The sequence below is a fragment of the Mesoplodon mirus genome (assembly GCF_964341445.2).
Source record: "Mesoplodon mirus genome assembly, chromosome: 15".
Classification (NCBI taxonomy): domain Eukaryota; kingdom Metazoa; phylum Chordata; class Mammalia; order Artiodactyla; family Ziphiidae; genus Mesoplodon; species Mesoplodon mirus.
The window spans coordinates 16,539,998-16,559,447 of NC_138991.1; the positions used below are offsets into that span (position 1 = coordinate 16,539,998).

Genomic DNA, 19,450 nt, shown 5'->3' on the forward strand with positions numbered 1-19,450 from the left:
ATGGTTGTGATAAACGAACATCATCCTAGTCAGTTGATATATTCCTTCTCATTTATCCCCAGAAACTTCAAAAAATGGTCCCTGGTGATGATTTTATTATGGAGTTGGACTCTCTAGCCACTGGGACAGAGCCTTCCAGATTCTCAACCGCAGGATTCTGATCCTGACACACATTCCAAAAGCAGCCAGAGGGCTACTCGTCCACTGCCAGCATTTCCAGACTAGGCGTCCCACTCTGGCACCACCTGCTTACTCTCGTTATGGCCATTCAGGAGACCAAGGATGCTCCAGGCCTGGCGACCTCGTCCTACGCCCTCCAGCACACCAGCCTGACTCAGCCATCAGCTGCCCGACGGGGCTCACCCCACCACCTTCACTTATTTGTTTCAGATGTTGGGTGCGTGAAAATTCATAAAAAGACATCTCAACCAAACTTGGAGTTGGGAAGGCCTGTAGAGGAAGCCCTCATACACTCATAGTCAATTACCCCAAACAGGAAGACGTCAATTACCCCAAACAGGAAGACATCAATTACCCCAACCAGAAGACCTCAGTTACTGACCCCAACAGGAAGAGACCTACCTTGCACTGACAGAAAGTGCTACTACTTTACTACCCCAGCAGGAGGAGGAAGACTTCCTTCCCGCCCAGCAACAAACCCAGCCAATGGAAAACGCCACAGCTCAGCCAATGAGAGGCCATCGTCACCTGAACTTTTACTTTCCTCCAATGAACTTGAATTTTTTTCCTTGCTGATGACTTCCCTTCCTCGTCCTGTCCTCCTTACTATAAAAGCCTTCCATGTTGTGTAACCCCTCAGAGTATCTCTCTGTTGCCAGATGAGAGCCTGCCTGATTCATGAACTGTTTAATAAAGCCAACTAGATCTTCAAATTCACTCAAATTTTTTTTTTAACAGATGCAATTTTTCTTGTAGTCCCCTCCCCCTCAACAAAGCTGGGGAACGAGTATGAACTATCCCATATTCTAAAGAAAAGTGATATTTTCCCCAAGGGTGTGTAAACTTAGCATAATGTACTGGCAAAAATCTCAGAAGTGAGGGAACAACCCCAGGTATTTCTTCCAAGGGCTGTACACTGATCTGCATGAGCTTTTCCACTTTCCTGACCCTCATCCCACCATGATCCCAAACAAAAAGAAAAGTGTTCAGAACACAAAATACCAAGACCTGAAACTACAACTTGACAAGGAAAACTAACCTGTCTCAGATATATTGAGTAATGAGTCCCAAAGCCACTCTATATAACAGCAAAATAAGAATAATATAATAATATATCTGGATAGAAATGAGAAATGTCTGGACACAAGAAGCAAATGGCAACTATGCAAACATACTTTAGCTAACTGCCCAAGAAAAATATCATCTAAAGGCAAAGCATCCAGTCTAGAAGAAAGCACAACCTAAAACTGAAGAAAAGTTTACCAAAGTGCTGTTATAAAACTGCATAATAAGAATACAAATATTTTAAAAGCATAAACTCTTAAGAACAAACATAACAGAAGAAATGACAGTAGAGATATCAAAATTTTGAAGATAAAAAGTGAATGGATGAATGGTAATTGACCCAGAAATACAGAAAATTGAGACCTTCATGTGCCTGCAGGGTAGAGAACCTGCAAACAGAAAACTGATTCAAGCCACAGAACTCTGCATCGACCAGAGCACAGTGGAGGCTGGGGTACAGGAGACACTGAAACAGAAGTGACCAAAAGGCTGTATGATGAGCATTTAGAGCTCCAGGTTCCCTTTACTGACCCTGTAAATCCAGGTGATGGTATCTCCCACCCAGCAGCAGAAGAAGGTGGGCAGTTTACTCCCTGGAAAGGTCAAAGCCAGAGGCTCAGGAATGAACATGAGGCTTCCCTGGTGGCGCAGTGGTTGAGAGTCCGCCTGCCGATGCAGGGGACACGGGTTCGTGCCCCGGTTCGGGAAGATCCCACATGCCGCGGAGCGGCTGGGCCCGTGAGCCATGGCCGCTGAGCCTGCGCATCCGGAGCCTGTGCTCCGCAACGGGAGAGGCCACAACAGTGAGGGGCCCGCGTACCGCAAAAAAAAAAAAAAAAAAAAAAAAATCCTTTATGAGCTTAAAAAGTAAAAAAGTCAGAGTTTTCAATCCTGACCTCAGACAACAGCTTCCCACTGTCTACTTTCCTACAGTGTAAGAGAAATCAGGGAAGAAGGAGGACGTGGCTAAAAGCTTAGCTCATAAGAACACTGGGAGACCAAACATGGCCATCTCACTGCCTAACAGCTAGTGACATGTCTCTCTCTCCTTCTAGTGAGAGATTTTGATGGAAACCCAGCGGTTAGGATTCTAGAACCAAGAGTAAACAAAGAGAACTTCAGAATGTGATGGAGCCACAGAAGCCTGGAAGACACCATGGTTAAGCAGAGATGGAATAGATAAATCCAACAGACTCCTTGGCATTCATTCATGAAGTCAACATGAATTATCTGTAAGCCGTCTTCAAACATGGTGACATGAGATCACTTGTTATTTCACTGAGGAATGAGTTCAGCTTACATGCACTGCAGAGCTGGGTGTAGGAGGTATTGAAGGGGTGAGCCCCTTGGATAGTGAGTGAGCCAAGCCCACCACCAGTGCATTTCAACAGGGTCTGTTTCTCTCTCTTTGTCCTTACATGTCCCCCCAACTACTCCCAAGTGATGAAACTTTGCTGTTGTGAGAAATGGCTTCAAAATAAATCCAACTGCTTGTGTTGGTAATAGAAGTGAAGAGGAAATGAAGAAAAAGTGAAGGCATCCAAGAAAGTGATGATGTAGAGCTATATATACTGAAAAGGAATATCAAATTATAGTGTAGCTCAAATCGACCATGTGAATGACTTCAATATAGTACATTCAATATGGAAATCAGAAAATGTGACTCATGAAACTTAGAAAGTTCTTCCATCATAGACAAAAATGCTTATCAAATGAAAGCTTGGTTTGTTTGTTTGATCCTTCATTTGATTCAACCAGTATTACTGATGTCCTACTATGGCCCAAGCCCTGGTCTTGGCCTTGCGGATGTGAAAGTCAGGAGAGCGAAGTCCCTGCTCTCGTGGAGCTTACTGTCCAGTGGAGGAAGACAATAAATAAATACATCCTACGTCAGGTGGAGACAAACTGTGAAGAAAAAGTAAGCAGGAAGAGGGATAAAGAGTGAAGGGAGGGCTTCCCTGGTAGTGCAGTGGTTGAGAGTCCGCCTGCCGGTGCGGAGGACGCGGGTTCATGCCCCGGTCCGGGAGGATCCTGCATGCTGCGGAGCAGCTGGGCCTGTGAGCCATGGCCGCTGAGCCTGCGCATCCGGAGCCTGTGCTCCGCAACGGGAGAGGCCACAACAGTGAGAGGCCCGCGTACCGCAAAAAAAAAAAAAAAAAAAGAGTGAAGGGAGCTGATATTTTAGGTGGAGTGGTCAAGAGAGCCTCTCTGGGAAGGTGTCAATTGAGCAGAAACATGAAGGAGGCGAGGGAGGGAGCCACATGGATCCCTGGGGGAATATGCATGGGTGTTTCAAGCAGAAAGAACAGCAAGTGCAAAGGCCCTGAGGTGGGAAGACACTTGGAAGAATAGCAAGGAGGCCAAAGAGGCTGGAACAAGAGCAAAGGAACAGCAGGAGATGAGCTCGGAGGGGGAGTAGGGCAGACCCGTAAGGCCACGTAGGCCACTGCAAGGACCTCGGCTCTGACTCCGAGTGGGACGGACACCACTTGAGGGTGGTAGGCAGAAACTGGTATGATTTGACTCCAGTTGCTAACAGGATCCTTCTGCTGCTGTGCAGAGAATAACCGGCAGGGAGAGAAGCTCAGGGGAGGGAGAGCAACAAGGAGGCTACTGCAAAAATCCACGTCATTTGCTGGGAGCTTGGACAAAGGTAGTAAAGTGGAAATGGTGAAAAATGGTCTGATCTGGGAAATAGTTTGAAAAACATATTCATATGCTGAGGTGGGGGGGTGTGGGGGTCGTGCCCATCCCTAGAAGGTGTCAAGGGTGTACTTGGAGCAAGAATCTTTTACTTGTGTTGAGCCATATACATTGATTTAAATATTGCTTTAAATTATGCATTATATTCTTAAATCTATTGCTGATCATGAATAGTGGCTTATGTTCAGTTTTAGCACCATTCTCATTTTGATAAGAATGACCCACTTAGGGTGCTATAGGGTGACTGATTCATGGGCAATCCCATTGTTGGGAAGCGCGATTCAGGTCCAGACACAGCCAACTACTTGTGCTTGGTGTCAGATATCCAAACGGCAGTAAGTACACTCAGGGCACCCAGGAGGATACACCTGACCTAGTCTGGCTTAGCCATAAGGCCAACGATTAAGACAAAAGTTGTGTGTTTTTACAACTACCAGGGAAGATGCTTTACACAACAAATCCAGCAGACTATAAACATGGCCTCAGTCCTGTTCGGTGATGCTCCAGCACCATTGAGTTTGACCACAGGACGGGGCAAATGGACAGTCTCATGCAGCCACATGGGCAATGAAACCTCTCTGCCTTCAGGTCCCAGGCCAGGGAGTAGAGGATGGGTGGGGAAACTGCCAGGCTTCCTGCTTACCTGCAAGGTCTCCTCCACTGTTTTGCTATGAAGCCTCTAAACCTTGATAACTATGCATGACTTTGTTTGTTGTTTCCAAATTGGGGAGGTGTTGGAATCAAATAGGCTTGAGTAAACATGCCACCTCTGCCCCATACTTACTCCATGACTTGAAAATTGCTTAGCCCCTCTGTACCTCAAAGGTAGGAGTAATGGTACCTACCTCACATGTGAAAAGCCAAGTGAAAAGGATATGAGACCATGTATGTCCAAGTGCCCAACACTGCACTTGGCACTTAGAAAGCCCTGGGCCATGTTTGGCCCTGATACTGGCTTTGTGAATGTTCCACTGCAAGTCCCAGAGTTGGGAAGTGATTTTTGAAGGGGTTGAAGGACCTTGAGGGGCCCCTTGGGTCTGAATATTGGACCCTAGTGGACTTGCGCATCCCCAGACTGGACCACAGTGGACTCGTGCATCCCCAGACTGGACCACACTGGACTCGTGCGTTCCCAGATTGGACCATACTGGGCTTGTACATCTCTAGACTGGATCACACTGGGCTTGTGCATCCCCAAACTGGACCACACTGGACTCGTGCATTCCCAGATTGGACCATACTGGGCTTGTACATCTCTAGACTGGATCACACTGGGCTTGTGCATCCCCAAACTGGACCACACTGGGCTCATGCATCTGGCTGGCCCCTCTTTTCCCAGATGGAGAATCAAGCCCAAAAGAAAAGAGAGAGTTAGCCAAGGCCACATGACCACTAAGAGTCAAAGCCATAGCTGGGACTCGGAGCCTGGTGCTCCCTCCCTTACCCAATTCTAGCTCCCACATTCACACCCTTTACAATTTGACAGAGATCCCCAGGTGCTGCCGTGAGCTACCCCAAGATGCTCTTTGGAGCTGATGCAAACATTTTGTTTTGTGTCACACCTGTGGTGACAGCTGAGTGAAACTGAATGTTCACAGTCATTCTGCTCAGAAACCACACATGCGTTCCATGTAATCGGAGTTTCAGAATGAATCAGGTTTCCAAACTCTCCTCTCTCCATCTAATCGCATGTCTGTATACGGTAACCTTTAGAAAATGAGTCTAATAATTAGTCATCTTGGCCTAGTTAAAGAAAACAGTATGTTCTCCAATTTCACTTTGTTTTCAACAAGAGAGTGATGCCAACCGTAATTTTCACCATGGTGAAAATGTGCTTCTCAGCTGGGCCCTGCCGTCGACCATCATCGACCTAGACAACGCCAGTGGCCACACCTGCCCGGTGCTTTCCCACAGCTCACCCTTTAACCAGGCTGTGCCCCCCAGGTGCCCTCCCCTCACACACACATCTATTGACACCAACTGTGTACTGGGCCCTATCTGAGACATTTTGGACTCATTATTACACTTAATCATCTTTGCAAAACAAACCTTACTGCCCCATTTTGGAAATGAAAAATTTAAGAGCCTGAGGGTCCCTGCCTACTCTCCAAATCCCAGGTCCAAGCCCTCTCCCCCTTTCTCCCTGCACTCTAGCCAATCTGCCTCCTTGCAGTTCCTCAAAGGCAGTGAGCTCATTCTCACCCCAGGGCCTTTGCACATGCAGAGTCCTCCATCTGAAATGCTCTTCCTCCTGACTCTTTGCCTAGGTAACTCCTACTCACCCTTCAGATCTCAATTCAAGCATAATTTCCTAAGGAAAGAACCCCTCACACCTTCCCACAGGGTCCCATAGTTCTTTACTCACATCACACCAGCCTTCCTCTCCTTTCAAAGCAGCTATCTCAACTTGTCGCTTCATGTTTATGGGATGATTTGCTATTATCTGACCTTCCCACAAAAGCATGAACTCCAGGAAGGTAGGAATAGGGCATCTTGTCCACCACTCTGTTCCCACACCTAAAAAGGACACATAATAAGAGTTTAGTTACTACACTGGACGGATGATGGATAGATGGGCAGATGGATGGATGATGGATGATTACAAAATCTAAAAACCAAAAACAAACAAAGACAAAAAACTTTCCATCCGCCCGGGTAAGAGATGGGGCCAGAATGCAAGCCCAAAGCCTCCGACTTGTCGCACTTGCTCTGCTCTGCCTGATGATCATCCACTCCCGCACCACAACAACCAGCACAAACACACAGGGACGTTCACACGCACACCCGACCCCCAGACTCTGAACCCAGAAGACTGTGCCCACTTCCATAGAGCAATCTACAGAAGCAAAACTCTCCAGGCGGTAACTGTCCTGTCCAAACTGTCCCCACACACCCTCCACACACACCACATCCCACATCCCACATGCCTGGAGCTTCCGAGGTGCTGATTCAGTGGATCCAGAAGGGCCCCCAAACCCACACTGTTAACATGCACCCAGGTAATTTTGAAGGGCGCGTGTCCCAGACCTCCGTCTGAGGGTCCCTAGACTAGGGCGAATCCCGAGGAGCGGGTGGAGATGCGGTGAGCCACCCACTGGAGAAGCTGTGATGGCCGCAGAAGCTGGGGCCGTGCTGCCCTCTGGTGGTCATGGTGGCGCTGCAGCTCCTAGGCTTCCCGAAGGACAGTGGCCCATATTGGCCGGGCACCTTCGTTCCATCCCTGACTCAACAGTGACCTCTCCAGGACTTCTTTCTCTTTTGCAAATGGAACACAGTGTTTTCCAAACTTTGGCTCTTCAGGTAGCATCACCATTTTGCCCATCTCATATGACACCTGCTCTATTTTTTTTTTCTCTAAATGTTAGTGTATAAAATAACTTTTTTCCCTTTTTTTGGCCACACCACGTGGCTTGTGGGATCTTAGTTCCCTGAGCAGGGGTTGAACCCAGGCCGACCACAGTGAAAGCATGGAGTCCTAACCACTGGACCGCCAGGGAATTCCCTAAAATAACTCACTTAAAAAAAAGAAACTTGAATCTTCACAGTAGATGGGGAAAAAAACAATTTTACTCACTATAAATAGGACAGGGGAGGGAGATATGGAGGAGTGGGGAAAACAAGGATTACCAAAAATTTTTTACAATAAAGATTACCATTTGACAAACAAATATAAACAATGACTTGCCCAGACGGCGAAAGTATAAAGAACAGCGCAGAAATTATCATAAAAGTCAGGATAGGGGTGATCTCTGGGTGAAGGAAGGAAGCTGTAATTGGGAAAGGATAGTGGGAGTTCCCAGAAACCCAATTCCCCTTAATCTGAGAAGTAGTTACAATCATGTAACTACTTATGGACATATGAGTTGACTGCATTTTTTTCTGTATTTTTATCTCACAATAAAAAAAAGTGATGAAACTTAAAAATAAGCAGTGAAATACAAGTAATTTACAACCACACACCTGAAAATAACAGAGATGATATCGAGCAGCGGTGTTAGGGGCGGGGACCCACCTGGCTCTGGGATGCTGGGAAGAGCTCTTGGCCTCCTGATAAAACAGCTGGGCAGGGCCAGGAGCCCCGCCTGGATAAATGCTCCAGAAACAGGCTGACCAGCAAAGGGTCTCCCAGGTGATCCACCTCCAGGCAGCAGCCACCCGACCCTACCCCAACCCCCCTTCCTTCCTTCCTGGGGGGCGGGCAAGGCTGAGATTAAAGCTCAAAGCTTGGGGACTTCCCTGGTGGCACAGTGGTTAAGAGTCTGCCTGCCAATGCAGGGGACACGGGTTCAAGCCCTGGTCCGGGGAGATCCCACATGCCGCAGAGCAGCTAAGCCCGGGAGCCACAACTACTGAGCCCACGCACAGCAACTACTGAAGCCCGTGCGCCTAGAGCCCGTGCTCTGCAACAAGAGAAGCCACCGCAGTGAGAAGCCCTCGCACCACAACGACAAGTAGTCCCTGATCGCTGCAACTAGAGAAAGCCCACGCGCAAAAACCAAAAACCAAAAAAAGCTCAAAGCTTGGAGCATGTCTGTGGTGGCCGGGCTGCTGTCGGAGGGTCTTGGGGCCAGGGTGATGAAAACAACATGAACCCACTCTCGGGGGACAGTTATCACCCCAATCACCAGGTGGGCTGCTCTGGTTCAGTTAACCTTCAAGGGTTAGTCACTGACACTGTCCATTCTGATTGGCTGAGTACTACGCTATTCCAGTTGTTAAATATGTTTGTGATCAGCCCTGCTGATATTCATTAAAGCGTGTGTGTAACTGTTAACTGAAGCACCGCCCACCGAAACACCATCACACAATGCTCAGATAACTCCAGTGGGGCATGTACTGAGCCTCAGGGTAGGCGAGGCTTTACCCGGCCCCTCCCAGGGGCAGGCTAGGTGTGAGGGTCCCATGAGATGTCCAAGGGGAGGTGCCCATTAGCAAAGTGGATTTGTGGGTTTGCACTCAGCAGGTGGTTTGGATCTTGAGCCCCTTATTGGTGAGTTGTCTGCATACAGACAGGAAGAGTGAGAAGAGCAAACAGAGCTCCGAGGACTCCCGCGTTCAATGGCCTGGTGGCAGAGGATAAGATTGAAGAATCCAAACAGCGAATTCAAGCGTAGGGTAGAAACAGTACAAAGAAAATAGAAACTAACAACCAGAATGCATGAACACCAGAATGCAAAAATGCAGGGCTGGGCTTCCCTGGTGGCGCAGTGGTTGAGAGTCCGCCTGCCAATGCAGGGGACACGGGTTCGTGCCCCAGTCCAGGAAGATCCCACATGCCGTGGAGCAGCTGGGCCCGTGAGCCATGGCCGTTGGGCCTGCGTGTCCGGAGCCTGTGCTCCACAAGGGGAGAGGCCACAACAGTGAGAGGCCCGCGTACCGCAAAAAAAAAAAAAAAAAAAAAAAAAAAATGCAGGGCTGACTACAAATAATGAGGCATGAAACCCACTCCCAATTATCAGAAATAAGTATTAAAGCTGAAGATACACAATACGTTAAAATAATTTACTATGAATAACAATGATCATAATCATCTGCCTGTAAAAATCCCAAATAATTTCCCCCTAAAATGAGATATAAGAGAGGAAGGAAAAGCATATGATGGGAAATCAAGATTTTTGTATTTAAGATAACCTCTGGTATAATAAAAACAAGAGGTATGACTTCTAACCCACCAAAGAAAACTAACTGGAGAAAGCACGGCTCATTAGAAACAAAATGACAGAAGTAAACCAAACATAATAGGTGACACAATAAATGTGCACAGATTAAATTCATCAAAGACTTGGACTGGATCCCAAACCCAAATCCAAATTGTTAGACTTCAAAGTGAGGTTTTCCTGATATTTGATGGAAGACCCAGGAATACCAAATCCTGCGCTGGAGGACCCAGGAAAACCAATACCAAACGACCCCTTCTCATGAAGTTCCCAAGAGACAGACTCTCCAAAAATAAAAGAAAATAGAAAACAAGTTTCCACATTATTATGTTTAGGCTTGAGCCCTAACAAGGACAAGGGCACCAGTTCATGGGTTGCCAGATACAGCAAGTAAAAATACAGGATGTCCATTTACATGTGATTTCAGATAAACACCAAAGAATTCTTTATTTTTTAATTTTTTTAAATAAAAATGATATTTGCTTTGAAGAAATGTAAGTCATGCAAGAAATGACAAAACAACAACAACAAGAAAATAAAACCCAAAAAACTGACATGTTATATGATAGATCATCTCCAGGCACAACAGCATTTATTAATGAATATTAAAAAGTAATTTTGGGCTTCCCTGGTGGCGCAGTGGTTGAGAGTCCGCCTGCCGATGCAGGGGACGCGGGTTCGTGCCCCGGTCTGGGAAGATCCCACATGCCGCGGAGCGGCTGGGTCCGTGCGCCATGGCCGCTGAGCCTGCGCATCCGGAGCCTGTGCTCCGCAACGGGAGAGGCCACAACAATGAGAAGCCCGCGTACCGCAATAAATAAATAAATAAATTTAAAAAAAAAAAAAAAAAAGTAATTTTATTATTTTTTTCTGCTCTTTCCCCAGCTTTAACTACTTGTTTTTGGAAGCTTGAGTTTCTAAGAACATTCCACAGTTATCCCAGCCCCTACAATGTGACTGAGGTTAAAATCCCATTCCCGCCATAGGGAAATAAATTTCTATCCTTGGGGATTCTGAGCTAGACCTTAGGAAGTTAAAAAAAAACCAAAAGGTGCTTTCATTAGGATCCTTCTAACATGGGGAAAATGCAGCCACTGTGCACTGAAACATGATCCAATTTGGATACATAAGTATATTTTCAGCATAAGTAGGTCCCATGCAATATTTGGGACATACTTGAGCTAAAAAGGGATCATTATTTGAAATTCAAGTTTAACTGGGTGTCCTGTATTTTATGTAGCCACCCATCATGCCATAGCAGGTGTATTAGAAAATGAGATCCAGGAAAGGGAGATGGCACCCACCCAGCCACATAAGGGGGAACGTAGACTAGCAGGTGACCTACCCACTAGTAAAAGCAGACTCACCAATCTGCAATCTGGCCAATGAGGTCGGCAACTCCTCCTGGGAAGAAGTCAGAGTGAGCCAAGGGCAGCAGCTTTCCCTCCCTGTCCTCAAATCAATGATGTGTACGAAAAGCCCACGTCCAGGGAAATGCCACATAAAGGTTAAAAGTGAAGAGATTTCCAGATGACTGGCAGTGGTATACAGACGCTTGCTGAAATGGTCAAAGGAAAATCTATATGAGCATGTAAACCAGAAAGGAACCCAAACCACATGTTCACAGCCTCGTGGTGAAATGTAACAAGGGAGGGAAGGCCTGACTGTTGGTGAGCTGGGTGGAGCTCATCCTGCCTCACAAGAGCTGAACTTTGAGAGCTGGTTATTAAACCATCGGTAGCTGAACTTGGCCTTAGCAGGAATGTCTACACCATGGAAACTGGCAGATGCTACAAAGCAAGAAAAAAACAATTTGAGCTGTTGGTTAAACATTTGTTGGATTGACGACACCATAAGTCACCAAATAAGAGTGTCGGAAGTGGTCAGTGCCTCACCCTTATCCGTGGGACCTTTCAGCGTTCTGGCCAATCCACCTCCAGTCTCTGCACTTGGGGGATTCGGGTGGACGGGCTGTTGTTCCCAGAACTGCCCACGCTTGGCAGGTTGGAAATGCCAAGGAAGTTACAAACCCTCCCACGATAGCCCTCAACAAATGAGTCTCTTGGAAGTCGGTGTATACATGCCCCAGGCCCCTGCCCCTTTGGCTGGGGTAATTCTGAGTTGTGTGCTTTACACCATTTCCCATAGTTTCCCCAAAGGCCTTCAGAAGGAGGGAGATGGCTTGATCACTCATACTGTTACCGAACCTAAGTCCATGTGCCCGACGCACAGTGAGGCAAAACAATACCACATGTCAGAGTTTGGAGCAGAGAAAGGTTATTGCAGGGCCGTGCAAGGAGACAGGTGGCTCATGCCTTAAAAACCCTGAACTCCCCAGAAGCTTTCAGCAAGTGAGGGAGGGGCGTGGTTAGTTGCTGCAAACCTCTTGGTGTCAGATCTTTTGTTCTTAAGGTCAGGTCACGGTCGGGTCACGGATGTTCCTGTAAACCTCCACCAAAACAAATGTTATTCTCTGTGCTGACAAGAAAGGGCAAGGTCCCAAGGCTCAACTTTCACCCTCCGAGGTCCAGGCCCTGGCTAAGAGGAGGGGGTCCCTGCACGGGCTGGGTTACCCTGCCAGGGAGAGTTCATCCAGCACCCAGTCTGGGTCCTCCCGCCAGTGCCCAGGCCTGGGTGAGGAGGCAGATCTCAGCTGGTGGCGCCCTCAGGGCCAGGTCCCCAGACCCCGCCCACCCATCATCACTGAGGAAGCCAGGTGCCCAGGACCCGGCCGGCCCTCGGGCTTTTCATTTAAACTGGAGCGAATCATTTGTATAGGATCAATAGGAATACGGGCGGTAGCAGATACCCGTCAGGTGAATTCCCAGCTCACAGCAATTGCCCTTCTTTGAGGAAAGCCCCAATACAGAGGTGGACCTGAAGTAAGGATGTGCAAGTGTCCTTGCAACTTAACCCTAGGGGTAGACAGCTGATCTACGCTGAACCAATTTTTGAAACTTGAACGGAGAGACTGAAGCTGGTTGAAGCTGTTACCTTAATGGCAGTGTCCATATACTCCAGTTGCTGAGAGCTCCATGGACCTCGTGAGACCCATGGGGACCACCACCGCCATGAGGTCGAGGAGGTGGGGATGGGGGAGGGGTTCACCGCTGCTTCAAGGCCTGGGCCTGGCAGTGGGTGGCCATGGCAAGGGCTCTGGAGCTCTGCGAGACACAGCCCCAGCCAGTCCCCGGGCCCCCCAGATCACCCACCAGCCCCAAGGCCCAAGGGCCTGGAGAGCCCCAGGGAGAAGGCCGCGATCCGCACCTCTGCGGGGAGGACCCCTGCGAGCTGACTGTTGGCAAAGTGGGACTCCGACTGCCTCCCTCAGGGTCTTGAGATAACAGTCTCATGCTAACGGCTACAAGCCCCCCACCCCACCCCTATTACAATCTTTTAAACTTCGTAAATCTTTACTCGTTTCCATAAATGTTTTTCTAAATATAATCTTTGCTTGATTCTTCTTGGTATGGAAAGATATGTTCAAGGAAGTTTTAGAAAGTATAGAAACTACACCGCTACAATTTTTGTCTCATTCTTTTTTACCATCTGCATGTGAGTGTACATACAAATGTATCTCACTTCCCCAACCTTACCTGCACTTCCTGAATAAACTACCTGCACTTGAGTCCTTGTCTCAGGCTCTGCTTCTGGGAGAACCCAGGTGAAGACAGTCACATCCCTGGTAGAGCACCATGAAACTGGAGAGCTCCAAGCAGCAGGGAGCACGGAAGCAAATCCACAGGGCACCTGTCGGGGACTAATGCTCAGTGTCGAAGTGACCCCTGGGGAGGTGCGGGAGGGCTGGCTTGTGGCACCCAGGGCCATGGCCCCACATGACACCCCCATCACTGATGTTGGAATGAGGTCTGAGTTTCTCTTGGAGCCAAGTGTGGAAAGGGGGTCTGGCTGACTTCAGGCTGCTAGAGCAGAGAGACCCTTAGGCACAGATCCTTGATCTTGGACATCCAGTCTCCAGAATTATGAGAAAATGAACTTCTGTTGTTTCAGCCACCCAGTCTGTGGTATTTTATTATGGCAGCCTGAGTTGACATGCATTCTCCATTGAACCTTCCAAATTAACTAGTGTACCATATGTATTTATTATTCTCTTTATTTTTTTTGGCCACACCGCAGGGCATGTAGGATCTTAGTTCCAGAACCAGCGATCGAACCCATGCCCCCTGCAGTGGAAGCATGGAGTCCCAACCACTGGGTTGCCAGGGAAGCTCCAGTATTCCCTTTTAATGTGAAAGCTCTTCTCTGCAGCTTTGGCTAAATTTCCTTTGCTTTTCTTTCTTTCCTCCCTCCCTCCTTCCTTCCTTCCTTCCTTTCCTTCTTTCTTCCTTTTCTTTCTTCCTTTTTCTTTCTTTCTCTTTTTTTTGTATCCTCTCTCTCACTTGTTTCCCAGCCCCTCCCTTTAGTGGGCTTTTACAAGTCTAGGTGTCTTATAGCGATTTACTAGTAGCTGAGTCTTAGATTTACCAGTTCTACTGATTTTTATGTTTTCCGTCTCATTAATTTTTACCTTTACTTTTAATTCTCTCTCTAGGTTTATCTTGTTGCTTATTTTCTAGCTTCTTGAGTTGGATGCTTCATTAAGTTTCAGTCTTCCCCATTTAACAACACAAACATTTAGAGCCATGGGAGTACTTGTTTACATTTCATGGGTTTTGCTATGTGGAGTTCCAATTGTCATTATGTTCTGAATGGCCTATAATTGCAGTTTTGTTCCCTTTTTGATTTGAGTTATTTAGGAATAAATTTCCAACTGGTTTAATTTTCTGTTTATCCTTTTGTTTTCAATTTCTGTTTTTTTTATTGCTTTGTGGTCAGATAATGTGGCTGGAAAAAGACTGCTTGTTAGTACCTCGGAGGTTGTCTTTGTGGCCTAGAATGGCATCTGTTTGTCAGTTCTTTACAGATGCTTGAATGAAATGTCTTTTCTGTTTGTATTTATTTATGACACTGAACTTATTTTTTCCAAGCTGACATTCCTTGGAGCATGAGTCCTGCAAGTAGCTCTGGGGATCCCGGTGCCACCAGCATGGACCCAGAAGTCCTCAGGCAGAACCACCATGGACCTTGCCCCACTCAGTGTCTCCTGAGTGCGGCCTTTTCTCCCAACACCTCATACCACCTCGAGCAGCTAGTTTTCCATGGAGCGTATTTCAGAAAATCCCGTTTTAAGGTTTTCTCTTATTTCTTGAGGATCAGCTACTTATGAAGGGTCATGGGACAGGCATACCTCGTTTTTATGGCACTTTGCTTTATTGCGTTTTTTACCAATTGAAAGTTTGTGACAACCCTGCATCGAGCAAGTCTATTGGCATTATTTTTCCAATAGCATTTGCTTACTTCATGTCTCTGTGTCACGTTTTGGCAATTTTTGCAATATTTCAAACTTTTAAATTATTATTATATGGGTTATGGTGATCTGTGTTACCAGTGATCTTTGATGTTACTATTGTAAAAATATTATGACTCCCTGAAGGCTGAGGTGACAGTTAGAATTTTTTAGCCATAACATACTTTTAAATTAAAGTATGTAGATTGTTGCTTTAGACATAATTGTGTGACTATTGCACACTATAGTGTAAACCTAACAAGGGAAAGTTCGGGGCAGGGGGGTGGGTAGGAAGCACCCCATCACTATATGATCATCCTCCAGGGATGCTTGGAAGGGGATGTTGGCCTGTCAGCAGAAGTCTGTCTGAGGGAATTCCCTGGAGGTCCCTCCAGGCAGGGAATGGAGGACTCCGTGCTTCCACTGCAGGGGGCAGGTGTTCAATCCCTGGTCAGGGAAATAAGATGCTGCATGCTGCGTAGCACAGCCAAAATAAATAAACAAACAAACAAAAAAAGAATTCTCTCCAAGCCTGAAGGATTCGGATCCATAGTGACTCTGATTCTCCATCCCACCCCACGATGATAATTGCTGACTTGGCTGGCCAAGACACACAATTTTTCATCTTCAGGAAACATTGTTTCTGCATGTTCTATGACCTCTTCTCCATGCCTGCTTTTCCAGCTGTTGGCAGCATCTCTCAAGATGATCAGGGTGGGAAGGGAGGGAGAGAAAGCAGATCTGACCTCGCTTGCATTATTGGTCTCTGACATGCACTGGCCTGCGAATTGCTGCCCAGACAGGTGTGTCTGCGTCCCTCTCTCCCCTCTTGTTGCCATGGTGAGTGACCTGTCAGGTCCCAGGCATGAAGTAGATGCTTGGAAAAGGCTGCAGGCTGGAGGACCATTCAAGACGTCTGTTAGAAACATCAACAAGCCAGGCCTTCCCTCTCTCTGTAATGGATTAAATGTTAGCCTGCCCCGCTAATGGGTGCTTGGCCACAAAGAAACCTACAACAGCTAATGCCCTGTTCCTTATTATGTGGATTTCAGTGACAGAAGAAATGCTTTCATTATCATCTCCATTAGCAGACTTACAGATGCTTGAATCATTTGAGCCTGGGCCACCACTGGTCACGAGCATGAAAGAGGTTATGGGACTGGGAACAAAAAAACATTGTCAACATCATCAACAAACACCATCCTGGGCTTTGGGGACCCATCAGAGCAGATGCTGAACCACTTGTTAGCTCCCAGTAGGGCCAATAGTTCCTTCAATACTGGGTTTCAGGCTTACAGGAAATGGGCTCTCTGTCACGTAAATGGTGTGGAAGTAACAATTTACCAAGGACTCCTTCTCATCAAAGTATACCAGGAGCCATCCTTGTGTATAGGACATTCAAGTTGGTGGTGGGATACAGCAAGCATGACTCTGAAGGTCTCTCATTCCTCATAGGGGACAGCTTAGCTTCGTTGGAGACACTAGGATTCCCATCAGTGCAGAGTAAGGTCCTGGCCAGAACCCAGGAAGCCCCCAGTGAGCACTGGTCGAGCGTTTTTCACCAAGCCTGAGCTAGGACTTTGGGTTTTCTCTCTTGGAGAGAAGGCATGCTCTGTATGTGTGGAGAAAAGTGAAATAAGTACTGGTGACAAAAAGAACATAATGGGGACATTCTTAGGACTCTTGTCAAAGTTCCTATTTTCCTCCTTTTGTGCATGTGACAGGCCTGTAGTTCCTCAACCCCTGAAGTTAGGTGTGGCCATGAAACTCACTTTGGACAATGAAATGTCAGTAGAATGAGCATTTATCATTTCAGTGGAAGTAAAAGAATAAGGTAGAAGCGATAACTGAAGAGACAATGCCTGACCATTTTCCAAAACTAATGAAAGACACTAATCCATAGATTCCTGAGGTCCAACCAACAAATAAAAGGAAAGAATAAATAAAAAGAAATACACAGGTCGACATCATAGTGAAACTGTAGGAAAAACAAAGATAAAGAAAAGTTCTTTGAAACAGACCTATGAAAAGACATAGATTCACTTCAAAAAAAAGTGAGGTAACCGTGGGATTCTGAATTCTCAACCACAGGATAGAAGTTAGAAAGAAACTGGGCTCTGCTTCAACATGAAGAAAGAAAATAGCACAACTACTCTCAGCAAAAATAACTTCCGAGAAGGAGGGTGAAATAAAGACACATTCAGACTAACGACATCAAAAGCATTTGTCAAGAGGAAATTCTAAAAAAAGAAAACTTTGAGCAGAAACAAAGTGATCCCACATGGTGAGTCTGAGATGCAAAAGCAGATAGAAGTAAATGTGAGCACAAGTGTAAACAAACTAGCAATACTATCTTGTGAAGTTTCCTTTAAAATTAGGCTTAAATGCAGGGAACAATAACATAGTAAGTCAGGAGGGAAGTAAATGAAGAAAAAGCCCTGTATTATTCAGGAAGAAGGTAATACTTATTAACTTTAAGCCTTGATAAGTTATCTATAAATGTTTTCATTGTAGAGGAACCACGAAAAGATTAGTTCTACAATGTGTAACTTACAAAACAGCGAAAGAAATGGAAAGTTTTTTTAAATGTCTATTTAAAATAAGGGAAGAAAGGAGGAAAAAAATGAACCAAAGAGTAGGCTAGGAAGCACAAAATAAGATGGTAGATTTAAACCCAAATATATCAGAAATTATATTAAACGTGTAGGTTTAAAGACCGGTAAATAATAAATTAGGAGTTTGGGATTAGCAGATACAAACTATTATATATAAAATAGATAAACAACAAGGTCCTACTGTATAGCACAGGGAACTATATTCAATACCCTGTAATAAACCATAATGGAAAAGAATATATATATATGTATATATATATATATATACACACATATATATATATCTGAATCACTTTGCTGTACACCAGAAACTAACACAATATTATAAATCAACTATACTTCAATTAAAAAAAAAGACAACAGTTTTGAATGTCAGCTTTCCCCAAGCCCACCTCGTCCCTTGAAAGTGATGGACAACAAGCAGCCTGATTCTGATGACACACGCTGCCCATTGAGACTGTCCGTGACCTCCCCGAGACATCACATAGTTTGAGTCAGAGGCAAGGGCGGGCTGCCACATACCTTCTTCACCTCCCTGAGGGGCTGCTGTGGTTTGGGCTCTTGCATCTGCTTTGTGTGGTCCTTCTGTCTCATGTGCCGTTTGATGACTGTCTGCTCTCTGTGCAGCTGCTCCTAACAGCCCCTTGTCCTTCTTCAAGCCACCGCTCGTGGTCCCAAAGAACAGGGAGCACAGTTGTTCAGACATGTGCCAACAGAGTTCCAAGGGCTAACGCTGGCAGAGGACTGCTCCATCCTTCTTACCAAAGGGCGTTTCCACGAAGGACGTTTCATTCTGACTCCAGGCATCGGACTACTCTGCTTCAAGAACTATTTCCCATGGATCCAGAGCCTTAGAAATTTGCCCTTACAACCCTCAACACCGAATCCCACTCAGAAGATTTCAGTACCACCTGGCATCATGCAGGAGAAAGAACCCCCAAAAAGCCAAAAAGATGGCCAGCTGCAAATACAACGCCTGCCACGTGTTCCCCATCAAAAAGCTGGAGGAGCATGAGGCTGCCTGTGTCAACAGAGACACAGTGGAGGAAGAGGACAGCTTGAGCCCTCTGAAGTTCAGCCTTCCGAGTTCAGAGCAGAACGGAAACACCCCTCCAGTGTCCCCCGGCTCCCCAACTCCGATGTCTGGAATGTAGATAGCACGAATTGCCACCCCATGTTTGTCCTTAAGACTTTTGTTCCCCAAAAGCTTACTTGTGAAAGCGACACAAGAGAGTCAGAGAGAGAGGACCACACCCCATACCTGACCACCCCCCAGAAGATCATCAGATCAGGAGAGTAAACCACCAGCTGCAGAAAGGAGATGCAGGCCTCTTAAATGCATGAAAGGAGATGCAATTCACTAGAATAAAAAGCATACAAAGTAAACTACAGTGGGATGCTTTTTTTTTTTTTGCTTTTTTTTTACCTAACAGATAGGTTTAGTAACACTCTGTTGACAAAAATGGGACAAAATGGGCACTTTCATAACATTGGTAAGAGAATGTAAGTTGGTAAACTTCCCTGGAGGGCAATTTGACAATAGCTATAAAAATTATCAACGTGATGGAATAATTCTACTTCTGGGTATTCATCCTGTAATATATTCACACATGTGGACAATGAGGTAAGTACAAGGGTATTCATGGCAGCATTATGTGTAGCAGCAAAAGATCAGAATTGATCTAAATATCCATTGGGAGTATTTGATTAAATAAATTATGGTGCCGCCATGTGATGAAATAGTATGCTGCCGTGAAAAAGAGGGAGGACACTCTTTCCGTAAGACATGAAAATGCTAAGACATGTTGTTTAACTCAGAGACGAGCACACTTTTTCTATAAAAGGCCAGAGAGTAAATATTTCAGGCTTTGAGAGCCATATGG

At 46.1% G+C, this 19,450-nt stretch overlaps 1 protein-coding gene across 1 annotated transcript; it reads left to right on the plus strand.

The window, feature by feature from the left end:
* Nucleotides 1-260: 260 nt before the first annotated feature.
* On the plus strand, nt 261-18,867 carry GTSF1L (gametocyte specific factor 1 like; the record flags this gene model as incomplete). The annotated part of the gene is given in 5 exon segments (XM_082644487.1): nt 261-397; nt 5,791-5,892; nt 12,809-12,911; nt 18,371-18,692; nt 18,695-18,867. Coding segments are annotated over 5 exon segments (837 nt in total).
* Between the last annotated feature and the right edge of the window lie 583 nt (nt 18,868-19,450).